This window comes from Monodelphis domestica, chromosome 4 (genome assembly GCF_027887165.1).
Source record: "Monodelphis domestica isolate mMonDom1 chromosome 4, mMonDom1.pri, whole genome shotgun sequence".
NCBI lineage: Eukaryota > Metazoa > Chordata > Mammalia > Didelphimorphia > Didelphidae > Monodelphis > Monodelphis domestica.
The window spans coordinates 8540448-8567811 of record NC_077230.1 but is presented as its reverse complement, the minus strand read 5'-3'; the positions used below and the strand labels follow the sequence as shown (position 1 = coordinate 8567811).

Genomic DNA, 27364 nt, shown 5'->3' with positions numbered 1-27364 from the left:
CAGAGAAGGCAATCTGTTGACAGAGAGAGGATGTAATGAGATCACTTGAACAGATAGGAAGCTTAGCCTTAATAAGGAGAAAGGCCATTACCTCATGTGACACTAGAGTGAAGGAGGAGAAGACAGTGGGGAGAAGGCACCTGGGTGATGGAGGAGGAAGTTCATAGCAAGGAGCCAACATGTTATCTGTAAAATAGGAGGGGAGGATCTCAGCTGAGAGAGCAGAGGAAAGGAGAGCTATGGGGAGGAATATAAAGGTTTGGAAGAGCGAGCAGCTGTGGAGAGTGGGAGAACGAGCTGATTGGGGAGGTGTAGGATTGCCTAGCAGCACTGATGTCCTGGTTGCAGTTGTGTAACAAATTTGCAGTGGACTTAGAATAGTTGAATGTTTTTTCCCGCCCTCCAGTAACATGTTTGTAAGAGCAAAGGTAGAAAATGGTGGGAGTGATTCAAGGCTGAGGAATGACAAGTTGCCATTGGCAATAGGATACAGGGCTTGAGACCAAAGAGGATGGTGTACCATTTGAACTGGTTCACTGAGTAGGAGTGATGGTCTGGGGGAGAACCTCCCAGGGTTAAGGAAGGACAGGTCACAGGATGCCTAATGAGTACCTCACTCTTCTTCTTTGCTCTGGGAAGGCAGAGGAGAGTTTGAAAGTCAATAGGTTTAGGTTAGAAAAAGGAATTTCAGAGTTCTTGTATTTGTAGGTGATTGCTAGAGGAAAAGCCCTTGTGGGGCTGAAGTGAGGTGGAGTAAATTGAGGAACGGAGTGATTCGGGTACTTGAAGAGTTTCTGTGCATGCTGAAATTTCCCAGAATCAGACAGGAGTTTAGAAAGAAAGCTTGTGAGCCAGGTTTCCTCATGAAGTAAAGAGAGGAAGTGAGCCAGAGGTCTGCAAACAACAGCGACTGGGGGTTCTGATTGGGTAGAGAATATGGATTGCACGGACCTCGAGGAGGAAAGGTTACTGGAAGAGGAAGTAAGGGAAGAGTCTTGCCCAGGGGCATATAACCAATGTGTGTCAAAAGCTAAACTTGGACATGGGTCTTCTTGACTGCAAATGTCACATTGTCCAATGACACTCTCTCTCTGCTACCTTCTTATAAGGAAACACCTGTGTAAGCCTTCAAATGCTCCATGAATTTGTCATTATTATGGAGTCGGGATTACCATCCCTGAAAGTTCGCACTCAAATATAGTCCTTTCAGTCTAGTAATTTTATCCTTAAGATTATGGCAGTTCAGTCATGAACTCATTGGGGTTTTCTTGGCAGCGTTTCTGGCGGAGTTTGCCATTTCTTTCTCCAGCTCGGTTTATAACAAAGGAAACTGGGCCAAATAGGATGACGTGACTGGCCCAGTGTCTAGTAAGCGTCTAAGGCTACATCTGAACTCAGTTCTTCCTGACTCCAGGACCAGGGCTCTATTTCCTGTGCCACCACGCTGCTCAGCTCATTTCATAGATGAGGAAACAGGCAAACGGGGTTGGGTGACTTACTGGAGATCCCATATATAATCAGGGTCTGGGGCCAGATTTGAGGTTGGGTAGATACCTTCCTGCCTCCGGCCCCAGCCACCTGGTTACCTTAAGCGGTCTAGAGAAGCCATCTTTATTGACAAAGGAGCTCAACGTTCTTTTTTCCCCGAGTGGGCATTTTAAAATAGATAACTTAAGTAACAACAATATGATGCACATGCTCTGTTTGTATACCCAGTCCATGATAATATGGTTATTCAAGAGAAACAAATTCTCACATTAGCTTGTCCAAAATCAGTCTCATTCTCCCCCTTCCCCAAGAAGGCAAACAGTCCGATTTAGGCTGCATGTGTCACGTCTGCACACATTTTACAGAGCAGGAAAGAGGCAGCAGCCAGGGGGAGGCGGCTCGTCCAGGATCACACAGCCAGCCAGGGAGCCTCGCCTCCGAGGCTAGATTTCCAATCAGGAAAATGCCTTCCTGACTCCCCGTCTGGCCGGCATTCTCTCTCTCCACTTTGCCACCTGGCCTATAAGCCAGCATTTCCCTCTTCGTTATGCCGTGAAACAAGATACCTATTATTCACCCAAGAGAGAAAATCATGGAGGAAATAAAGGGAAGAACCCGGCAGAGGGGCCCCGGGACTCTTCTGCCTCGGAAGCAGCACTGAATTGATTCTAAGACAGAAGATGAGGCTTAACAAAGTGGTAGCTTTCCATCTGCACCCAGACCTGTGCCTTCTCTGAGGCTAAACATCCCCGTTCTTCATCCCAAATCCCAGACGCACAGTTAGAGAGTCTGGGAGGTCATCTACCTAATGCAATCCTTCCATTTTATAGCTAAGGAACCTGAAACCCTGGAGAGGAGCGACTCATTCAAGGTCACACCAGCAGTAAGGGACTGAATCCACATTTGAATTGGTGACGGCCACAGATCCCAGAAACGGGTAAATACTGCGCTCCGCCCATCTGCTTTAAAGAAAAGAGAAAAACCCAAAGGGGGGGAGGGGAGGGAAAGGGGAGGAGGGGGAGGTGGGGGAGGAGGGAGAGAGCAGAGAGGGGGAAAAGCGAGAAGAGAATTCTTCTTCCTCGGCATCTTCTTTTCCTAACTTAGCAACAGTGTGAAGAACAGCCAATGAGAAGGAGCTTCCTCTTGGTGATGCATCACCGCTGAGGTTACTATCGTGCATTGACCGAAAGTAACACCCTACTTAAAGCCGCCCGGTATCTGGGTCTGGGCATGCGGGCAGGCTCTCTGCTGCAGAGCACCTGATCCGAAAAGAACAGACCTTTTAACTCATTTCTCCCTCCAAATCCTTTACCAAATCAAGAGAAAATCCTGCCTGGGATCAGGCACGATTCAAGCCTGGCAGAGAATGAAATCCGTCCGCAGCGAGCCCCGAACGAGCAAATGGGCGGCGGGGCTGCGATGGAAGTTGCTTGAAAGCACTTGTAACCGAATCCTAGCAGGGAATTAGAAGCTATTTATCTCTTCAATCCATTTAGACGTTCTGACCAGGCAAAAAGAATCCCAGAAATGGTATTCCGCCTTCTCACACAAAGGGAGGCCGAGCTCTCACCGGAGGGAAGGGGATTGGGAGAAAATGAGAAAAGGGTCACGAGAAAAGGAAAAGGAATCCGGGCAAAGCGCTGAGCTCACGGAAGGAAAAGAAAGGCTTCAGGAAGGGAATGGATGGATGAGGCGGCCCTTTATAAGAAGCTCTTTAAGCAAAAAGAAAATTAAACCACTTGCTTTCTCCAAGTAGGAATGCACATGTTGGTTTTGCACCAAGGGCTTTATTTATGTTTTCTGCTTAATGTTTATATGTTTCATACGTGTTTTTAACACGTATGATACAAATATACAAATAGGAGGGAAAAGAAAGGCTGCTCTGGCTCCCGCCTCTAAGGAGTTATGCCTTCAAATGAGGAAAGGCTTTGCCTACAAGAAAGCAGGAAAGCCCGGGAGGGGCAGAAGGAGGAAAGCTAGGCGCGGGACAGAAGAGTCCAAAAGGCAACCTGATGAAATGAACTGAAAAGATGGCGGTCCTGGGCAGCCCCACTTAGTGGGAGCTTCTGGGGAGATCGGAGGGAAGGGGAGGTAGAAGATCTTCTAATGTACGAATTCCAGGCTGAAACGATAGAGGCTGATACATTTTATTAATCTGTGGAAGCAAATGTGGTCCCTCTTTTTTATCCAGTCCTGAGTAAGAACATGAATGAAAGGAAATAGATAGAAAGTAGCCCCGTTGGTGGAAGGGACAAGGAGCTAGATTTCAGGTCAATACAAAAGGATGCAGAAGAGATCGCTGCATGACCCAGTGGGGTCTCGGCCATCTGTCAGGAGCCTGGTATTACCGGGATTCCTGAATGGGGTGGAAGGTTGTTATCATTGAAACTTGAGTCACTTTCCAACTTAGCCAATGCTTACACTCATATCTCATTGGAAGTCACAATGTTCTGAGTCATTTGGTATGTATCAATTTGGAAGCAACATGGAAGGAGCATGAGACCTGGGGTTAGGAAACTGTTGCTGTCCAATTGTTTCAGTCATGTCTGACTCTTTGTGAGCCTTCCTTGGGGTTTTCTTGGCAAAGATACTGTAGTGTTTGGCATTTTTTTTCTCTAGCTCATTTTATAGATGAGGACACTGAGTCAAACCAGGTAAAGTGACTTGCCCAGGGACACAGGATACCAAGTGTCTGACCCCAGACTTTAACTTAAGAAAATGAGTCAGTCTTCTGGACTGCAGTCTGGCTCACTATCCACTGTGCAACCTAGTTGTCCCTGGTGTCAGCCTCAGACACTAATCAGTTGTGTGAACCTGAGAATGTCCCTTAATTTTGTTTGCCTCAGTTTCCTTATGTGTAAAAGAAGTTGGAGAAGGAAATGACAGACCACTCCAATATCTTTGCCAAGAAAACCCCAAATAGGGTCATGAAGTATCACACACATCTAACATGACTGAACAACAATTCTGGAGCCATGCCGCTTACTCATTTGGACATCGTAGCCAACTAGCACCATGTCAGAACTGCGAACTAAAACTAGGACAGCATCTACATTGTGTCAAAATAGGAGTCTCCTTTGTTCAAACCACTAGAGGTCAAACCAGGCTCTGTCAAGATAGTCAAAGTATTAAAACTATCCGTTCCTTAAATTTGAGCATAATAATGATGATGGAAATCATACTAACAGCATTAGCTAGTGCTTAAAGCATTGCAAAGCTCTTTACAAATACTGTCTCATTTTATCTTCAAAATAACCATTTGAGGTCGATGTTAGTATTATCTCATTTTACATGAGAGGAAACAATAGTAGGGAGCAGAATTTGAACTCGTCATCTTGACGGCAACTCCAGCACCCTATTCACCTATAAACTCAGAGTTGGTAGAGTATATTTTTGCCAATAACATAGAAGCTCCTAAAATAATCCAATCTCATTATTCTGGAAGTTACTGCCTCCTGGAAAAGGACTTGGTAAACAATTTTACTCCAGTTTACAAGTAAAAGAAAGGGATTGATGCTACACACAAGATCGACTGTCCTTATTGTTTAAACTTGGTGACTTGGTTCTGCCATTCTAGAAAATATTAAGGGAAACTGCTGAGTAGTCAATAGAAGTTCCTAGACTTGGAGTCTAAAGAACTTTAAATAAAGAAGAATGGAGGAGGGAGAAGAATTACTATTATACACATACATAATTCTAGATATTCAGATATACGTGTATTTACACACATACACACATCTATACATCTGCTGAGCTTGACACTCTCCAATAGTCATAAAGAAGGAAGAAAGAGAGTAACTAAAGCACACAGAAATCCAGGAGAGGCAAAATTTTAGGGAAAAGGGTTAGCAGTAAAAGCCCTGGCCACAAATGGCTATAGAGAAATATTCAAAGTTTAGGCAAGTAATAAGAGGTCCTAATGTGAAGGACTTAAGTAAGTTCTACATCTAGACAGTAACTGAACCATGGTTGTGGTTGGATCTATTTTATTTAAAAGAAACAGGATAGGTAAGAGGGAGGATGGGGAGGAACTGTCTATCAATAAGGCCGGCTTGTGTGAAGAAATCCAGCGGAGGAGGAAAGCAGGATGGAGACAATTTAGGTGAAGGTTAAAGGGATCAGGAAAAAAAAAGTGATTCTTTCTTTCTTTCCAGGTCATTTGGGCAGAAAAAAGAAATAGATGATTTTTAAAAAATAGATCGTTAATCCATTAAAGAGGGGTGACATAGTAGTGATGAGAGGGGAGAGATGTGATCTCTGTATCTCTTCCTCCCTCCCCTTTCTCCTTCCTACCCATCCCAGACTAGCTAATAAATAACTGCCACTGCACACGCTACTGCTTCTTGGAGATACAGGTGAGAATCAGGTCCATTAGAATGGACCCCAAAGGTGGATAAGCAGCCCTGAAAATGGTTCCGCAAGTCCTTCTACCAGAGCTTCTAGTCTTCTCTGCACACACCATACACCCCTCATAAGATAAATGAGGAGATAAGAAGAGAACACCTATCTATCTACCGACTCTTAAAGAACTGAAATCACCTTGTCTAGATGCACTTCATCATGTGGTTCTGAATGAACTGAGAGATTTGATTTCTGAGTGTGTTCAGTGATATTTGAAAGGACAGAAAAACAATAGATACTACAAACTGAGAAGAACAAATGTTCCATAAAAAAAATAAAAAAGCAAATGGTAAAGGGGTAGCTAGGTGGTTCAGTAAATTGAGAGCAGGTCCAGAGATGGGAGGTCCTTGGTTCAAATTTGGCCTCCAATACTTCCTAGCTGTATGATCCTGGGCAAGTCACTTAAGCCACATTTCCTAGTCCTTTCTACTCTTCTGCTTTGGAATCAATACTTATACAAAACATAAAGGTTTAAAATAAAAGAAAGAATAAAGGCTGTAAACCATAGGACAGTGAGCTTGACTTCAATTACTGAGGGAAATTCTAGAATGGACCATTAAAAGGATGACTGGCAAATGCCTAGAACAGGATAGCTAACACATTGGATAATACTTAGCATCCAAAAGGATCTAAAGAATCTAATAAGATGTGACTAGAGAGCCAGGCCTGGAGATGAGAGGTCCTCCATTCAAATCCAGACTCAGATACTTCTTAGCTTTGTGACCCTGGGCAAGTCTCTTGACCCTGAATGCCTAGCCCTTACTGCTCTTCTGCCTTCCAATGCAGAAGGTAAGACTTTTTTTGTTTGTTTGTTTGTTTTTACTTAATAAGATGAAATTAACAGGGATAAATGCAAAGTAACATTTGGGTCCAAAAAAAAATCAACCTCAGAATTAAAAAATTGGAGAGATATGGTTAAACATGTCCTGAAAAAAAGATCTCCTGGTTTCAAAATCAACATGAAATATCAGTTCAGTGTGGTAGTTCTTTATGGGTTAAACCTGACTTAGTTCAATCCCTTACAATTTAGACCTGATAATAGAAAGAAATGAGTCATTCACAGGCCATTTAACAGTTAACAAAAGAGGTTTATTTACCTACAGCAAAGGAAGGATAATCCATAAGGATATTTGATGAGGACACTACTTTGATTAAGGCAGAAGCACACAATTTCCTTGTGTTAGTCATGCAGTGGTTCCATAGTCAGAAGCCTCAGAGAGGGACTTGGAGCTCCCAGTGGCCTTTTTTACTCAGGCAAACAGGAAACTGCATCAACAACCTAAGCCAGTCTCCTGAGCCAATTAACTCTCAAGGTGAATTTCAATACCTCTTGGAGAAAAATAGTGGCCTCACCTAAATGGGGTAGGACCTTAGAAAAAGCTAGCCACCCTCTTACTACACAGCCCCAAAGAGCAAATGCAACTGGGGCTGAATGGTCTAGCTTCAAGAAGTCGTGCAGTGGCAGTTACTCTTTCTGTGTCTTCATTATACCTTACATGGAATTTCATGCTGCATTGTGGGTGCCATGACTTACAAAGGATGCAGATAAGCTTCAGATGGTGTTCATAAGAAGGCAATCGGGACAGTCCATGTCATATGAACACTACTTGAAAGAAATGGATATATTGAGCCAGGAGAAGAGAAAACAGAAGAAGACAAGATGCTGTCTAAAGATCTGAAGGGACCACCTCCTACCTATCAGAAATGGCAAATGCTGGAATTAATGAGGAAAAAATAGGTACATGAATAAATTGCTGGTAGAGTAGAGAACTGATCCAACCATTATGGAGAACAATTTGGAACTAGGTCCAAAAGACTGTGTAACTATGTTTGATCCAGTAATATCTCTACTAGGTCTGTATCCCAAAGAGAGCAAAGAAGAAGGAAAAGGATCTAAATGTTCAACAATATTTATAGCAGCTCTTTTGGCGGTGGCAAGGAATTGGGAATTAAGGGGATGCCCATCAGCTGGGGAATGGCAGAACATGTTGCAGTATGAATAGGATGGAGTATTATTATGTTATTGGAAATGATGGGGAGGGGGGTTTGAAAAAACATGGCAAGACCTTTGTGAACTGATGCAAAGTGAAGTGTGAAGAGATGCAGCATGACAGCACAGTGGATAGAGTGCAAGGCTTGGAGTCAGGAGGACCTGGGTTCAAATCTGCCTTCAGATACTTTCTAGCTGTGTGACCCTTGGCAAGCCACTTAATACTGTTTGCCTCATCTTTGTCATCGAGAGAATGAGCTGGAGAATAAAATGGCAAACCATTCCAGTATCTTTCCCAAGAAAAATCCAAACAGGGTCATGAAGAATCAGACGTGCCTGAACATCAAAATTGTTACTATACCAATATATGAGAAACAGCCCCACAGGAAGACACTGAATGGTAAAATCAATAATGTCAAAGACCAGTAATTTGAGTAATACTGTCCTCTCCTCAATCTGACCATTACATTCTCAAGAATTCTGACAGTTTATTTGTTAAGACAACTAGGATCCCTTTCAAACTTCAAAAGCAATTTCATTCTGAAAAATTAGCTTATCCCACTACCAGGTAACGTTACCAAATTTGAAAGGCAAATGAATAAAGGTCATTATCGCACAGAATGTCCCGTCTTAGTTGTGCCTACAGTTCTATAGAAATCCTGAAGAAAAGACTGGAATCAAGGTTCCTAGGCATATATTCCAGGGCTTCCTAATTTGTTCCTAATTTTTTGATTGATTAAAAATCAAAATAGTACACTGCTAGAGACTGATCTTGAAGGGAAGAGCATAGGCTGAATGAAATGAGGAATCAGTAGAAAGCAGCTAGAAATGGATAAGATCATAAAAACGTAATTTCTTTTGGTTTGCCAAAAGCTCTGCAGTTTGAATTTTTCAATGAAAATCCCTATTCAAAAGGGTGGAAGGGGGGGGGGGGTCATTGTGAATCTGGGTAGGAGGCAAACTTCTTATGGAGTTCCCAAAGGAGATTTGTTAGTAATAAATTGTAATCTTTTAAACCAGCTTGTTATGACAAAGCCGGTTATTTTCCCTCTTTTGTCTTGTTAGGGAGGTGAAAATCTTGAGAAAGATATACAGAATCATTTTTCCCCAAATGAAGTGCAGATTATCACAGATAATACAAATGTGCCCCAGCATTTAATTCCTCCATTTGGGAGGGCAACAATACGACTTAAATATTAGATTCCAGTGGGAGGGGGTTGGCATGCTTGTTAATTTTTCTTTTTTTTTTAATGATGAACTGACTGAAGAATTACTTATTACATACATGCGTTATGACGTAGACTGTCCTACTTCATTAGCTTGATTCTCCACCTAAATTTTACAACAATGTAGTGTTGACAAATGTATTCTCTTTCTAAGAATAATGTCACTCGCTTAAAGGATATCAAACCACACATACCAGATTCATTTCACTGGTGACATGTGCTCTCCATAGGAAAATAAGACTCCCTCATGCATTGTCCACCTGCCTAAATGAATGAAAAAGGCTGCCTTTCAGCTCAATCTGATAGCTAACTTAAAAATAATTAAATACATAAACAAAATAAAACAAAATAAATAATTAAATGAATGAAACAAAATACATAATTTAATAAATTAAATTAAATTTAAAAATAATTATAAGCTCAGTGTGCAAGAATGTCACATAGAAAGTACTTAATAAATATCCTTTGATTAGTTGATGCCAAGTCCCCATCTTAGAGGGCAACATAACTAAAGCTGCCAAATCTTGCCAAAAAAAGAGAGCTCTTACCACACCTCCATGACTTTGAAATTGAATAAGTAAAATCTTTATAATCCTGGAAGTGACTTAAAATAAATGGAAATATTTTAAAAACCTGAAAGTTTAACGTGTAAGAAGCAAAGTCTGAAAAAGAAAATCTTGTTTGTGAACTGCAATAACAGAATATGTGGTAAAAGTGAAGTTCGATACCCTTCCAAATGATTTTGTCCCATCAGTTTATGCCGCATGGGTTAATTCCCTGTGGAAAAGTAATTACTACAGGAGAAGTATGTGAAGGTGTCCTCAGGGATTATTATTTTTTCTCCTGAGCATAATTCCTTTCAGAATTATGTTCTCTACTAGGAATCCATTATATGATCTAGCTTTCTCTCTAAAGAGATCATTAATCATATGAAAAAAAGCATAAATGCAATTGAAAAAGCAATATGCTGCTAAGCTTTTCATGTATTTGGACTCAAGAGTTTAACAGTTAATGTTTATTAGACTCTCCTGCCCACAGAACAATACCTTTGATAAATAGCTTTTGCTTCAAAAAATGGCCAAGTCTTTGGTTCTTTGAATAGTTTCAGAGTGGCTATGTATTATCTTTCTTTTACTAACTTTTACTAACACTACGTGTACTACCACGGATCTACGAGAGAGGTGAAAAAATGGTTTAGCAATATCTTTCTGATATTTTCCAAGGCAATAAAAGTCACAAGGGCTTGATATTCATTCCAGGTGTGCCACAAATGAGCTGTACGATTTGGGGCAGGTCACTTTATTTCTCTAGGCTTTTGGATCTTCTATGGAAAGTAAGGAAGGGTGACTAAACGGTTCTGATGGGCTCTTCCAAAATAAAATCTGATGATTTTTTTCCATGGCTTTATGATCAAAATATTTTATAGTCAAGCTTCAGCATAAAGTGCTCAACACCAGCAGTATCACGAATGTGCTGAAAGTTTGAAAAAATAAATCTCAACAAATGCTGCACAGGAAGAGCTCAGAAAAACCTGGCAAGATTTGCACAAACTGAAGGGAAGTGAAATAAGCAGAACCAGAAGAACACTATACACAGTGTGTGACAGGTTTGAACGTAAGAAAAAGTGCCAGGCTAAAGAGTGTGTGAATCTGATCATCTCGATGGGGGAGGGGTCCCAGGAGGTCTGGAATGTTGAGAGAAACCAGAAGATTCAGGCTGGGATTTCAGCTGGATCTCTCTCAACCTTGAGAAGCCAAGGACAGGAATACTGTATGATGATCAACTGTAAATAACGTGGCTATTGTCAGGAACACAGTGACCCAAAATAATACCAAAGGCCTCATGATAAAAAATGCCATCTGCTTCCAGGAAAAGAATTGATAAGAATCTGAATCTAGACCAAAGCAAACATTTTTCGCTTTCTCAATTTTTTTGTTCTAGTTTCTGGATTAATATAAAAAAAATGTTTTGCATGATTGCACATTTAAAATCTGTAATGGATTGATCTCAACAGGGGAGGGGGAATTCAAGACTCAAAATTCTTTTAAAATGTTGCAAACTCTTTTTACATGAAAATGGAGGAAAGGTGGGGGAGATAGTCCCTAATTCAAGGAGTATACCTTAAGCTACATTTAGAGAATTCTAAATCCAAAAAACACTACAATGAGAAAATGAAAATGCATAAGTTCTACTAAGAAGAGACTTTATACCATCAGCCTTCACTCCCTAAGAAAAAAGCTCAAAATTTCTTTTGTTCCTGCCTCAGAACCTGGTGAGTCAACAGAGCCCCCCCCCCCCCAAAAAAAAAAACCTAACAAAAAATAAAGGTAAGGTCAAAACTTTAACAACAAGAGAGAAGGTGACATAACAAATTCAAATCTGTAGGTAGGTCCAAATTCAGTGTTCTTTCTAGCTACACTATAACTCTAGTAGAAGTAAGAACACGATGAAGTAAATAGAAGGAATCTAACAGAGTAAACTTAGAAATTGGAGGAAGAAAGGTTTGTTTTTAGCTTTGGGTGTCCTCTGTACCTGAAAAGTCAAAACAAAAGAGGTTTATTGTGCTTCAGAATGACTAGTCCTATCGGTTTCTCTAATATCAACAATTACATTCAGTATCTAATTAGATAAAATGCTTGTTAAAAATGTTTAACGACTGGTATTAAAATTATTTTTCAAAATGTACATGCCACAGTTAAAAATTAGATTCAAAATGGGATTCTGTGGACAGTTTTTAAATGTTTAAAAACCTCTGGGTTGTAGATCACTATCACATTTACTTTTATTTTAGTTGGAGGGAATAGAAATTAATTCTCTATTGATTTTTTCTAATTTATTGATTCAAAAATATATTTTAGCATCACAGATAATTCCAAATTCCCTCACAAAGTTCACATTTTTTGAACATGTTGATGATCTAACATTTTTAAACAATAGGCCAAGTTGTTTTGTCTTTTTTGAACCTTCACCTCTGTCTTGGAGCCAATAAGTGTAGGTTCCAAGACAGAAGAGCAACAAGAGCTAGGCAATCAGAGCCACATGACTTGCCTAGGGTCACACAGCTATACTGGCCACTTTTTCATAGGTACAAATAATAGGCGGATGGAAATATCATTTGAAGCAAAGGTCTAATGTTCCACTTTAAGGATAATATATACCCAAACATAACAAAAGCTTCTTGACATTTCCAGCAGACTTTTCAGTCTTTTTTCTCCTAAATAAAACCCTTATTTTGGCTTTAAAGGATCACTCTGTTACAAATAGTAATAATATGGAAATAGGTTTTACACAACGATACATGTAAAACCGAAAGGAATTGCTTGTCAGCTCTAGGAGGGGGTAGGGAAGAGGGGAGGGAAAGAACATGAATCATGTAACCATGGAAAAATACTCTAATAAATGAATTAATATAATAAATAAAATTAAAATGAAACAAAACCCTTTCCTCAAATTAAAGAGAAAAAAAAACTGTAGTTTATTGCTAAAGTTTCAACGGACTCAAACAAATGTTCCCAACCTTAGTCCTTCCTGCATGTAAAGGAGTCCCTTTCTCAAAAAGGGGGGGGGCTGTTTAATCACAAGTATAAATGTTAGCTAGTAGTGGACATTCAAAATATATAGTCCTTCTCCTGATCACTGGGTTTCAAAGGTAAAGAGGGTTTGGCAGTTATTTATTCCAACCCGTATCCAAAAGGAAAACTTGTTGCAGCCAAAAAAGCTAACTGCCAAGGCCAATAGGCTTTGCCTCAGTGTGTATTCTGAAGCTTTCTGCAATATATGAAGCCACCGACTTTTCTTCTTGACATATTCCACTTCCCTGATTTCTCTGAGGCTGCTATTTCCTGGGTTCTTGATCCTATTGAGGAACTTGAGGATCTTTTGCTGGCTTGTTTTTGTTCTCTTCCCCCAAAGAGTCTGTCCTTTGACCTGCTCTCTTCTGCCTCTCATTTCTAGCATCTACTCCCATCACTTAAACATATAATAAATGTGATAAATAAAGTTAAATCAATATTAGCTCTCATAATCACTTTAATTATCTTTTTGAAGAGGAATGAAAGCAAGGAGAAGGAGAAAGGCATTTATAAAGCACCTGGCAGGTTTTGTTCTCAGTACTTTACACATATTAGCCCATTGGATCCTCACAACTCAGCAAGGCAGATGCTATTGTATCCCATTTTACAGTTGGGGAAAGTGAAGCAGATTCAGAACCCCTTCAAAGAACAACTGCTCAGAGGATAAAAATTTAAAGCCATGAGCCTGACCTGCAAGGACATTCACAATTTGTTTTCCATCTACTTTTCTCATTTTACTTGACTATGACCAAAATTTGATACTACTCGAATGTTTGGCGTCCCCAGATTGGACCACTTCACGACAACGCATCAAGAATCAGACCTCTTAGAACTCTGAGATTGTTTAGTCCCACCTTCTTGTTTTACCAGTTAGAGAAGCAAAACTTGGAAATAGGAAAAGCTTCAGCCCACAGATTTAGGGAACAATAAGAGTTCCCTGTGCTCCGCCTTCCCCAAGGCTTCTCCCTCCATCTCAACATAGTCTCACCTTTCTTCCTCCACCATGGTCCTTCTGGGACGGAATAGGAAAGATCCTTAAATTCAATGTTCACGGCTGCCCTCCTAGGCAAGGAGGAGAAACGCTGAGCTTCAGTCAAATTGTTGTCCACCTTGTTCATGTGTCCATTCAGCAGGTCGGTCTCTGTGCTCTCCATGTTATTTGAAACCACCTCATCGACGGACACACACACTGACTTTGGCTCACCTGAAGAATAACTGCTGGCATTCTGGGGGGAAAAAGAAAAGAAAGAGGCAATGAAGTCTTGTAAGGCACACAGATGAAAGTAAAGTCTTTCTCATCAACAACTACCAAAATCAAGAACATTGGAACTGGTGCCTTATCATAAACAATGGCGTATCTGCTTTGCTTCTTTCTACATTGATTTTTTTTTCTATGTTTTGATTAACTATTTTTTTCAAGTTGAAATGTGAAAAGGTAAATTGCCCAAAATGTTAGAGATCATGAAATAAAGTCGTAATTATGATAAGCAAACCATTTTCTTCAAAATATAGTTAGTGACTAAATGTTAGCGAGGGCAGCAAATGTAATAATAACCTAAAGGAATTTTAAATTCGTTCTTTTCTTACCTTTCACACAATCTTTCATTCAGTTTCTTAATCGCAATCATATTACACTCTGCATTCCTCTATTATCTCATTCTATCTTCACAACAATCCTTTCTCCTTTCAGATGAGGAAATTAAGGCACAGAGGCCAGAGATTACACAATCTGTTTCCTGGTAGATCCAGGGATTGAATGTCTTTTGACAACCACTTTGGCGCTTCAGTTTTCTAAATTTTTTTAACCTAGTTTTGGTTTTAAAAACTTCCTTTGATAGTCAGCTTAATTATAATTGAGGTGTCAAGGACCCAAAGTATTTTTGGGACTAAGTGAAAAAATAACTTTGTTAACAAGCCTAGGGGAACAAATGATATCCAAGGAGCTATAAAATACAAAGGGAAACCAAGGAGCACACATAATTTATCCAATAAGGTACTTTTCTTGAAACTTTACAGTCAATAAAGGAGCTTCAAATGATCATTTATATCTTTTCCACATTAATGAAGTTATTCTTCCTATACAAAAATAACTGCTTATATAACCTACCAATAGAAATTCAGTTTACTATCATTTACCAATTTACCATTTCAATTTAGACTTAGAAGGAAAAAAAAACAAAACAAAAACAAAACTGGAATGATTTGAGGTTATTAAATCTCAAACAGCTTAATTTGAATAATCAGCCTCCACTAACTGTTAAATTTAACAATTATTGTTCAATTTGGGGTTTTAAGGACCCATTAATATGTTACAAAAACTGGAAATCACAAACTTTTGACCACATTTGCTTTGAATTCAAAATTAGAAAATTTTGGTTGGTGGTCAAAATTTAAAGCTTTGACTACCAAATAAAATTTTCTAATTTTTAAAGCAAAAAAAGGGGGGAGGGAACAGAAATGGACAAAATGTCATTCAGCAAGCCTATAGCAGAAATATGAAATTGAGATGAAAAAATAGCATTGAAAGCAAGTCTACTTTGTTCCAGGCACCTTTGGCACATTTTGGAACCATCTAAAATCAGATTCATCAGTCCTCAACTCTGAGATAATCCTTGACAGTGACAGACAAAAGAAAAGAATCCTAAACTCTAAATTAAGAACTTTCTAATAGTAGGCCACAAGAAAGTATTTTGCTGACTTTCTTTTTAATGATAGAAATATAGTCCTCACCCCTAAGCCGGTGAAGGATAATGCAAAGAAAAAGAACCAGACACCAATGATGATAAAAAAAATACCCATACATCCCCTTAACTTCACCCCCCCACACACATCCCCTTTCTCAACTTATATAGCCACTACCTGAGTTCATTAGCTCTTGCCTGGATTATTGTAACAGCTTTTTCATTGGTCCTCTTTTTCTAATGTGCAGGTCCTCCTGCCCTGTGAGCTCTGGGGACTCTTTACGACCTCTAGAATCAACTCTAAATTCCTCTGTTTGGTGTTTAAAACTTTTCATAACCCGATCCCTTCTATTTTTCTAGTCTTCGCATATTTCCCTGAAAGTTCCTTGAAATTGCTGTTCCTTGAACATTATGCTAGATAGGAAAACCCAAATGGATAGGGGATCTGAATTTTAAAGAATTTCACATAAAAATGAGAAGAGTAGCAGATTATACACTTTCCCCAACTATGGTAGGCAGGGATTTCTTAACTAAATAAGGGATAGAAATGATCAGAAAGATAAAGTAGATATTTATTATATATTATTGAAAAACTTTGACATGACCAAAATTAATCCTGGTGGAAAAATCTTAATATTGCACATCTTTGAAAAGGGCCAGGAATTCAAGATACATACACATATGTGTATGTATACACATATACACATTCACATATCTATCCCTCTTCAAAAGCCATCCCCTATTAGAGGCTCATATGAATAGAAAGTTCTCAGAAAATTGCAAACTATTAAAAGTCATAGGATAAGATGCTCCAAATCAACCCAGATAACCTGGAGGCTTTACCTTGGCCCCAGTAAATTAGAAAAGTTAGCAAAAGACAGGAATGATTCATGTTAAAAGACAGGGCAATTAACATGTTGCTGGCAGTGATATCAACTGATAAAACCATTCCGGAGAGCTGGAATATTCAAATAAAGTGATCAGAATGTCCATATCCATTGGTCCAAAGACTCTGTTGGATGTCAGTGGCCAAAAGAAAGGCTTCATATATATCAAAAATATTTACAGGGACATCTTCCAGCAAGGTAGAAAACAACTCAAAACAAAGTAAATGCCCATTGATTAAACAATGGTTAAAATATCGCATGTCGATGACATGGATTTAGTCTAAAAATATAATGCGAAATCGATTACAGACTTGGAAATTTCATGTTACAAGAAACAATGAATGTGATAAATATAGTAAAGTACGGAATAGCTTATAAGAACTGATGAGAAGTGAAATAAGCAGCTCCAGAAAAATAACATACCCAACAACCAGACTAAAAATAGCGACAACAATACAACTGAAAGTGAATGTTGTGAAATTATGATAGTCAAACTTGTCACAAAGAAGGAATTTCCTATATTCCTTTGCTGAAGCAGGGGTCCATGATTGTGGAATTCCACATGTAACTTCAGACTTTTTCAGTGTGTTAGTTTATGTACAAACAAGAAGTAAACTGATTCAAGCTTCAATTAGTTATCTGATTTGGAAATGCACAATAAGAAAAAATACAAAGGCAAGGAATCTTAAAGGAGTATTTGTGTAAGTATTCAACTAGGTAAAACTAAATTTCATGTCTCTTGGTTGAAAAGTTTAGTTTTGGATGCTTCTGACATTTTCATAACCACAAATTAGGACAACAAATGCCTAGTCAGTTAATCATTTATTAAGCACCTACTGTGCTAAAAGCTGGGTATACATATAAGAAAAATTAAAGGCAATCTCTGCTTTAAAGGTAAAGTGCTTATAAGACTGAGGAAAGACAGCACACAAAAGGAAACAGGAGGAAAAAGGGTACCCAGAGAAGGTACATGATGAAAAATCCAAAGTAGGGGCAGCTAGGTGGCTCAGTAGATAGGAGTCAGACTTGGAGCCAGGAGGTTCTGGGTTCAAATTTATTTATTCTCAGTTGCTTCTTTTTTAAAAAATTAATTTATTTAGTCAATTTAGAACATTATTCCTTGGTTACAAGAATCACATTATTTCCCCACCCCCCCCCTTTCCACAATTCCACTGGGTATTACATGTGTCCTTGATCAGAACCATGTTCTTGGTGTTTGCATTAGGATGATCATTTAGTCTCCATCCCCAGCCATATCTTCTCAGTTGCTTCTAACGTGTGTAATCCTGGGCAAATGACAACCCCAGTTGCCTAGCTCTTAGAGCTCTTCTGTCTTGGAACTGATAGATTCTAAGACAGAAGGTAAAGGCTAAAAAATATTCTAAGCAGTGCAATTTAGTGGCACACAAAGAGATGGCTTGCCCAGATGCCCTCTTTAAATGGAAGTTTGGGACCTAGTTTGGGACCAGGGAAACCTTCCTCTTCCTCATCTATTTAGAGGGTCACAGGAGTAGAGAGTACTGATAATGTGCGAGAGAATAATAAAAGAATGAAGCTGATGGAAAATAAAAAGATGCCCCTGGGCTTCCTTCTAACCCAATATCTCTGAACTCCATTTCATCAGCCTTACACCAAATCTATTCTATACTGAGCTATCAACACTAGGTATTACTTCACAGTGAACCTGTTTGGAATCACAGGACGTGCAAAACAGAGCATGCTCAGAAAATAGGCTCTTTTTTTTTTTTTAAATCCCCATGAGCTCAGAGCAAGAGGTAACTATAGGTCAAATCCTGCAGAGTACAGCTGACTTCAAATTCAGGATGTTATAAATGAAAAAAAAAAGAGCAGAAAGAAAAATGGATGGGTGTTGTCGCTACAGTCTAATAAACCTGTATCTCTGAAGTCTTTGTCAACATGTGGTGGGAAAGGGAAGAGAGGAGTAATTTATTGAGATCCGGATAATTTCTACACATAGACTACAAAGCTGAAATTCAGACTATAAGAAAGGAAAATATTGATGTATTCATTATAAAACGGCTTTTGTCGAGTATAATGCCCACACTATTCCCACTCCCACCCCTCTTCTTAATATGTGTACATAAAAGAAATGGAGGCGGGGGAATACAGCTGAGGTGGTGCTTTTTGATCACTGCGATTGGAAAACATTTAGTATGATTCTTTTTTTTTTTGTCCTTCAATAATCTAGCTCTTCATTAAAAGGAAAGTCTTCCTATCCTCCTCGATATTTTTATCTGATAATACAATTTGTAAGAAAAAATTAAGCTTTCTTCTTTTAAAATATAGGCTGTCCCGAGTTTACCTGCAAAAAAGGCTTATGGCCGGAATGAAGGTTTCCCCTGGCTTCCCTACCACAGCTTCCCAGTAGTCATCACTGCTTTTAACTCCATTAGATCTGTGGGGGATGATGGATCTCTCCGGATAGCCAGAGGGGAGGACAGGATTCTGTTCGATTTGGGTCCGACATTCCCAGAGCCAAAAGACAATTGGGAGGAAAGTCACTACCAATAGTGACCAATAGTTACTATTACCAAATCCCTGCTAGAAAAGTTTCCCATTGATAAACAGAGAAATGGGCTCTAGCAGCTTCCCCCAACTCCTCTTTCCTAAACTAGGTCCCACCAACGCCTCAGCTGAGGTAGAGGGAGGTTCAAAAGGATCTTGTCCCCTTTCAAAGCCTGAAACACTGAATCATGGAAACAACCGTCCCTTCTTCCCGGTCTTCAGACATTGCCTTAAATACCAGAAACGGGACATCGGGGGATGGCTGGGTCGGTGATGCACAATTTCTGACTTCATCATTCGCCCCCCCATTTCAACTCCTCCTTCCCCCAACATTTCCTCTGCCCCCTAAAAGCGGTGGCTTTCACACTTTGTGGCAGGAGAGGAAAGGGATGAAGAGAATACATCTTTGTCCCTTCCCCCCCCCTTCCCCCCGCCCCAGGAAAAAAATAAATAAAAGAAAAAAAAGGCAATGACTATTTGCAGGGGATTTCTTTACTTACCAGAGCCGTGCCCACTGAGAAAGCTGCCATCAGATATGCCATGCCCCGGGGGCGGTGGCCAAGAGACAACAGCGCCAGGCTCCTGCTGCAGGCGCTGGTGCAGAAGGTGGAGGCAGCCCCAGAAGAGGGAACGAGAAGAGGGAGGAGAAGGAGGAGGGAGAAAGGGAGGAGGAAAGAGGGACGAAAGAGGTACCTTTTCGGGCTCGGGCTTATTGTTTACCAGCGCGCCCTCTTCCCAGCCCCCAATGCACCGCTCGGTGCTTCAGTCTCCAAACAGGCGCCAGTGATTGGACTAACCAAGAGAGGGGGCGGGATTACTTGCAGGTAAACGTGCTCTTGTTTTCCTCCTTCCCATCTGTGTGATTCACTAGTCCGCCTTCTTATTATTCCTCAACTAGATTTTTCCTTATCTTCCTCTCCTCCGACCCCTTCACCCCTTCCGGGTCCCTCTCTGTAGATGAGGAAGCTTGGGAAAGTGAGGGGAGGAGATGCATGAACCGGGCAAGGGATGCAAGGGCTTTGGACCTTGCTGTTTGGGATAATTGACCCTATCCGTAAATTCTGGCAAATCTTCGCTTTCCAGAAATCTGTTTGAGATTTAACCGAAAGTAGCAGTTCTGGTTCACAAAGGGTCACTAGGATGGTGAAAAGTCTTGCAGTACCAGTTGCATCAAAATGGGTTGAAGAGCCTGAATCTCCTTAGTTTGGAGAAAACACGACAGTCATTTTCGAGTATTTGAAGGATTATTGTGTGGAAGAGAGATTGTAGGTGGGCAGCTAAGTGGCTCAGTGAATTGAGAGCCAGACCAAGAGATGGGACCTGGTCCTGGGTTGAACCTGGGCAAGTCACTTAACCCCATTGCCTAACCCTTACCTTGCAACCAATAAACAGTATTGATTCTAAGATGGAAAGTAAGGGGGGGGGGGTTGAGAAGGAGAGAAAGAGGGGGGGAGGGAGGGAGAGAGAGAGGGGGGAGAGAGAGAGAGGGAGGGAGGGAGAGAGGGGGAGAGAGACAGAGAGAGAGACAGAGAGACACAGAGACAGAGACAGAGAGACACAGAGACAGAGACACAGAGAGACAGAGACACAGAGAGAGAGACAGATTTTTTGGGTAAAGATATTGGAGTGGTTAGAGGTTAAATTACTAGCTCAGAGTCACACAGCTAAGAAGTGTCTGAGACTGGATTAAAAATCGTGCCTTCTTGGAAGGTTTATATTATTCATATTATTACTCTGTTATGACAGTGTTGGGAAGTAAGTAGTTTGTTTCCTATTAATCTCATTTTACATAGGAGGATTAAATGACTTCCTCAGGCTAGTTAAGTGTCAAAGTGTCAATAGTCTGGACTTGAACTCTAGTATTGACTCCAAGTTAGAGGCTCCTAGACAATAAATTATGTACTTAGGTTGGGCATATATTCAGATTATTGCATTTCTCCTTTAGTTTATAAATTCCCCCAGAATCTAGACTATGCTTTTAAATTTTTTTCCCTTTTTTATTATGAATGGAAACATCAACCAATATTTCAGTTTACAAATAAGAGAAAAAGAGGATTATAAATGAAACTGCAAACTATTATATCCAGTTTGTATATTGAGATTCATATAAAATTTAACACAATAGAAACAAAACTACCTTGTCTCTGTGCCCTTCTAAATTTCCTCCTTCTGTCTTCTGTCATTATTTTAAATATTTCACATTGTCAATCTTTTCTTTCCCTTCTTTTTTAAACTCACTATCATTATCTATCCATTCCTTCTCACAAACCCCAACTTATCTAGAATAAGATCTTTCTCTTGAAACAAGTAAGTTCATTTAATCATAACAAAAAATAACAACAAAAATCCCATATTAGCCATGTCCACAATCTTACCTCATTCTCTACCTAATTCTCCACCTACTAGTAAGAGATCAGAAGCATGATTCATCATTGGGCTTCTGAAGTTGATCATAGCACTCACAACTGGAGTTAGCCCCCTAGTCACAGATAATATAAATTCTCCCAAACTTCTCTGAATCGATCTCTTCCATTCTTTCATAGTGTAATAATATCTCATTCATTAATATACTATAAGTTACCCATATAGTCCTCAACTGATGAATACCTCCTTTTCCAGGACTTTTCCATAACAAAACAAAAACCTGCTCTAAATATTTTCATACCTATGACTACTTTTCTTATGTCTTTTAGTTCTTGAGTATATTTGCCTCCTAATGATGTAGCTGGGCAAAAGGTGATAAGAATTTAGAGACTTTGAGGGTGCAGTTCTAAATAGCTTTACACTAGCTTGCCTGTCCTCCATATCCCTAATAATAATTGCCATTTTCTTTTTAAGTCATTTTTGCCAATTTGATGGGTGTGAGGTAAAACCTTAGAGTTGTTTGAATTAGCATTTTATTATTATTGGTGACTTGGAACATTTTTTCACATGGTTGTTGATAGTTTTTATTTCTTCTTTTCAAAACTACCTGTTTATAATCACTATAATACTGTATTCAATTGCTCCTACATCTTATAGATATCTTCCAATGATCAATTTAGGTTAAATGACTTTCCCAGGGTCACACAGATAGAAGTGTCTGCAGCCTGATTTGAACCCAGGACCTTCTATCTCTAGGCCTGGCTTTCAATACACTGAACCACCTAGCTGCCCCAATCTTGTGTATCATTTGAGCAAAAAGAAGCATCATGATACCAACGAGTGACCTCTCTGTTATCTCTAGGAGATATAAAATGAAGATATTTTCTAAGTTACCTAATAAAGACAGAGGAACGAAGAGCAAGAAGTGAGAAAGATAACCCTGCCACTAATATTACAGTAAAAGGCAAGAGAAGAGGGTCAGGGACCATACCAGTGTGTGAAACCATTTTTCACTGGTCAAAATATAATTTATAATATATTGCAAAGCCCAATCATGAACAATTAGTAGCTATTCAATTACTTTAAAGTTACCTTTACTTCTTTTAAGAATATCTCATAGTTGTACTCATATAATTCCCGAGTGTGTTTTATATACAGTGTCTCATATATTCTATAGTAACTTTGTTTAACCTTTGTTAAAATTTTCTCTTTAAATTTTTTCGTATTGGATTTTGTTGTTCACATACTGATGGGTTCATGATTTTTTGGTTGGTATATTTTATATCTTGATACTTTATGGAAGATATTAATTTTTCTAATTAATTTTAGTTGAATCTCTAGAATTATTTTAGTAAAATATGGTGTCATCTGCCAAAAGTGATTGTTTTGTTTCTTCTTTGTCTATTCTTATTCCCTCAATTTCTTTATCTTATTACTATTGCTATAATTTCTAGATATCTCAAATAATTGTGCTGATAATAGCCAACTTTGCTTTGTCCCTGCTCTTGGAAATATCTGTAGAGAGTTTCCATTACAAATGATGTCATCTCTTGATTTTAAAGAGAATTCTCCTTCTTTTGAACTTTCATATCACTTTCTACCTACTTTAATTACTATCTAATTTGTATTTTATTTATGAATAATGTGAGTTTCTTGAGAATAAGAATAGACAATCATCATCCACTCACATATTTTAGCAAGTACAAAGCTGGATGCCATCTACCACAGTTTAGTAGCTGTACTTTTGAACTGTAAGTTCATTGTATTCTACCAACCAAGGAAGAGTAATATAGAGGAAGATGGTATATAACCCCCAAACTCTAGTGATATCCAGGAGATAAAGGTAACATCGAGGGAGCTAAACCACATCAACTATCTTTGGACCAATGGCAAAGCTCCTACCTTTTTAAAGTATGATATAAGACACGAATCAAGTTTAACCCTTGAGGACTCGAGTTTCGTTCTGTAAAGATTAAAATTCTTTGGAGAGTGTATCTTAATTTATAATTTTTTATTAAATAAATTAAAAGAACAGGTCAGAGAAAAAAAGACACCAGCCATATGTGGCCAGCGATTCCCTTCACAAACCTCCATCCGTAGCCATCACCTACACATGCTCACTGCCTAATCCCACGAGAAGTGTACCAGTGCTCACTTAGTCATTTTTCCAGTGTGATTCTCAGGCAAAAGAGACTATTTCCTTTTCAGACCCAGACTTATATCTTTCATTGGCATCTCTTTTCTGACTCACTCTGAATTGGTGGTCTTCACCTCAGCCTGAATCAGAGGCTTTTCTTCGAGACCCCAGGAGTCATGTGAAACAAGAGACAAGCCTCTTCCACATGTGGGAGCCATGAGGCATCCTCCTAGTACAGATAAGCCCCAGGTCTTGTTCTTAATTCAGTCAAAGGGTGGGGTTGAATTGCAACCTCAGATAATGGGTTATTTTCAAACTCAATAGGAAATTTTCTCCCTTAAAACCCAAGACTGATCTTAGGGTACCAAGAAAATAAAAAGGGGTGCAGACTAGTGTTAAATTCTCACAGCTCCATGGAGGAGTATTTTATTATTGAAACAATGGCAATGAGGTTATGCAATGAATGGAATAATATTATTGGACTATGACTAATCCCATATATAGTACCAGTAAGCATCTGGTATTTCCAAAGGAATTATGTCATATAGGCATGAAGGCATTATAAGATGACTAGATATTTGGGTCAAGAGTAAACCTCTGAATGGATTTTTCTGGTTCAGAGTGGTAGAGTATCTCTATAAGTGTAATAGATCATCTTGGAGGGTATATTTGATGGATACTAGATAACTAATAGATCAGGTAGTTATCTTCTTTTGCCCCCTGCTCCCTTTTATACCTCCCTTGCTCCCTATTACAATTTCCCTTCCTCCCCTCTTCTTCCCTTCAGTTTCCCCTTCCCTCTTCTTCTACAGCCTCCTTCTAAGTCACTCAGGGTGAGCTATGATGTTTCAGAGGAAATACTCTTTTCTCTTCTTTAACTCAAGTAAGGGTTTATTGGGGAAAACAGGAAAGATAGAGGATAAGGTAAGAGGGTTAGAGGTTTCCCTATTATCTACAGTGAGTCTTAGGCTGGAGGATATTGAGAGAAATGGCAATTCAGTCACTACCATGAAAGAGAGCAAGTCAGAGAGAGAGATATGGACTGTTGTTCTTCTTCTTCTGCCTTCATATCAGCCAGGCCACCTCCAACTTGATTATCCCAAGTCCCAGAGATAAACCCAGCTTCTTCCTTCAAAGTCAACACCATCAGCCAAAATAGCCTTCAGCCAAATCCCAGAAAAACAGCAGTTGGCTCTTGCCTACCACTGTTTTCCGGTCACGTTCCAAATGGAATTTTCCTTTGATTGACTACTGATCAATTTCCAGCTTCTTGTCTTGCTGCATGTCTTGTAATTTTTCTCTTCTCCACAATAAGAAATGTGAAACGTATGCCTCATGTATTCAAACTACCAATTCATGCTGGATACTAGGAGAGTAGAAGTACCAGGAAGCCTTTAGAGCATGTGACTTTTTTTCTTTTCAATCTAAAAAGAGGTAGTAACAACATAAGCCATATCCTATTAGTGACTAACCATTTCCTCGGTATTCACAGGCTCATGCAAACAGGGATTGGAAAACTTCAATATTTTCTACTGTATTGTGGCAGAAGATATGTCTGCCAGCATCTACTCTGACCAAAATAAGAGTGGGTTCAAAACCACACCATGGCATTTTAGTTGTGGTACTTTTACTAGGTGAGAACATGTCCAACTTGGCTGCCTGACATGCCTCTTACTGGTAGAAGATCTCAAAGAGGTCCATCACGTGTCTGTAGTGATCTCAGCTCAGAAAAGCTCCGATTGAAACAAGTAACGGTACTCTCCTGATAGAGGGTGATATGGGACAGCTCTGCAAATCATCTGAACAGAGAGGAGTATGAAAGGTGATGAGGTCACCAAGTGAGAGAATATAGGGAGAAGAGGCCCAGGGCAAAGACTTAAAGAAAAAGCATATGTTAGTGTGCGAGAAGTAAATAAAGATCCGTTATAGGAGAATGAGGAGAATTCAGACAGATAGGCAGCAAATGGGAAAGAGGGACATCACAGAAACCTAGAAAAGAAAGAGCATACCTAGGAATAAAGGGTGCTCAAAAACACCAAAAGTTACAAAGAGGTCATGGCATTTGCAGATTGGGAAAAAGTCATTAGATTTGACAATTTATAATTCAACAGTAATTTTGGAGAGGACCTTCCATTTGAATGACAACATTAAAAGCTAGATTGAAGAGGATGGGAGGAAAAAGTGAGAAGATAGAGAGTTAAGCAGCTTAGAATCAAGAATATGCCAGTTGAACTTAGATTAGCTATCAAATTCTGAAGCAGATACAGTCTGCATGGTTTTGCAATTTTTTCCCAGTTCTGTTCAGCAACCAGGTGAGACAAATGGTAGGATTGATCTAAGATGGGGGGCTGACAAGGAGTCATTGGTGGTAAGAGAAAGGAGGAAAGAATTTTGCAGAAAAGGGAGTATTGCTATTTCACCACAGGATAATATAAAATATAACATATAATAGTAAAGGGAAGAGTATCTGGTCAGTGTAGCAGTGGGGATGGCCTGGACATGAACTGAGAAGTGGAGGAAATAGAAGTCACAATGAGGAAAAAGAATCCTGACCTGATCATAAAAACAAAGGGATTTTTTTTAAGGAAATAAAAGAAGGATATACCTCTTGTCTTGGTTAGAAAAAAGCTTCTAGGATCAGTACCATGGTGAGAGAAAAATCCAATGAAGGGATGAAATTGAATTACTAAATTTTAAAATTAGATAAAGGAATTTTGAAGTTTATAAACATGAAAGTAGAACACTTTGGGGAGATGACAGTATTAAAGATATGACCCTATTTATGTATAGCTAAGGTAGAATGAAGAAGTAAGCCATAGAAACTGAGTAGATTGAGGCACTGGAATGTTAATGTATTTAAGAGAGCATCAATATGTATGCTGAAGGGCAGGAGTTGTGGATGAGAGACAATGGATTCATTGAGGTAGGAAAGGAGAAAGGAAGGAAGGGAGGGAAGAAATAAGGGAGGAAAATATGGCCACCTGGATTGTATGATAAAATTAGTTAGCCTGACCCTTTCCAGGAGAACAGGTTGCTGAATGATAATGATAATTGGAAAGTCTATCTGTGTCTTTAATTTAAGATTTTTTTTCTGTATGAGAGACTTCAGACTTACAGATCTCTTTTTGTTTTTAGAGATTTTTTATCTTTTTCTTGAATATAGCTCAGTGGGGAAGTTGGAGGAAGTGTTTCTTCAGTGCTTTTAAGGGAAGAGGTGCTTGGGGTTAGAATTGACTCAGGGATAGGGGACAATGGGACCACTCTTTAGAGGTTTGGTATTGGGGAACAAGGAATATTCCATTTCCCCATGGATCTAGTAAGAAGGAGATATCAAAGAAGATGTAGCCAGTACTGGAGAGAATAGTAAGAGACTCAGTGTAATCTGGAGGGATTAAGGTTCCAGAGAGTATCAGAAGATGGAAAGCACAAAAAAGGAAAAGACTTTAAATAAAAAATTTGTTAATTATACAATTGGCATTTCAGAAGGTATAAGGCACATCTGGGTAGGATATCAGGGAGCTGGGGAGCAGGGTTGAGGAAGATGCGAGTAAGGGATTGGGAAATGGAGGATGAGAGCCAGGATTTATATATGCATTAGAGGGCAAGATTTCAGAATCACTGGACTAGGGAAAGCCTAAGAGGGCCAAAGTCTTACCATATTGAGGAAAGCCTTTAGGAACAGTACTATAATTAGAGAAAGATCCAAGGAAGGGAAGAAATTGGAGAGGTTATTCAAGGTCTTCACTAGAGGATCAGTCCATAGAAATCCCTGGAATTGACAGAAACCAAGAAGTGGTTGGCAGGATCTTGTACTATTTTGGGTCACCTGAGACTGGTCAGAGAAATCCCAAGGGCTAGAATAGAAGTCGGGATGTGTGGGTTTCATTCTGGTCCAGAAGCCTGAGGAGGGTATTGGTCCTGCACAAGCTTCCTGACCAGACTTCTTGAACCCTACTTGAGAAGTCCTTGGGCCCTAAAGCAAGAGTTCAGAAGTGAGCGATGGGGTCTTGTACCAAGGTAGTTCACCTGGAGAACTCCTCCAGAAATAGAAGGAAGAAGGCTATGTCTCTTGTCCCAGCTAGAAAAATCCCT

General features: G+C 39.4%; 1 protein-coding gene across 1 annotated transcript in view; it reads right to left on the bottom strand.

The window, feature by feature from the left end:
• The window catches only part of ABCG1 (ATP binding cassette subfamily G member 1), a 90257-nt gene extending 70527 nt beyond the window's left edge, over nucleotides 1–19730 (bottom strand). The window contains exons 1-2 of the mRNA XM_001364473.3: nucleotides 19272–19730; nucleotides 13666–13903 (exon numbers count right to left, since the gene is read on the bottom strand). Coding sequence (XP_001364510.1) covers nucleotides 13666–13903; nucleotides 19272–19313 — 280 coding nt within the window. The 5' untranslated portion in view covers nucleotides 19314–19730. The remainder of the gene's footprint in view (nucleotides 1–13665; nucleotides 13904–19271) is intronic.
• Between the last annotated feature and the right edge of the window lie 7634 nt (nucleotides 19731–27364).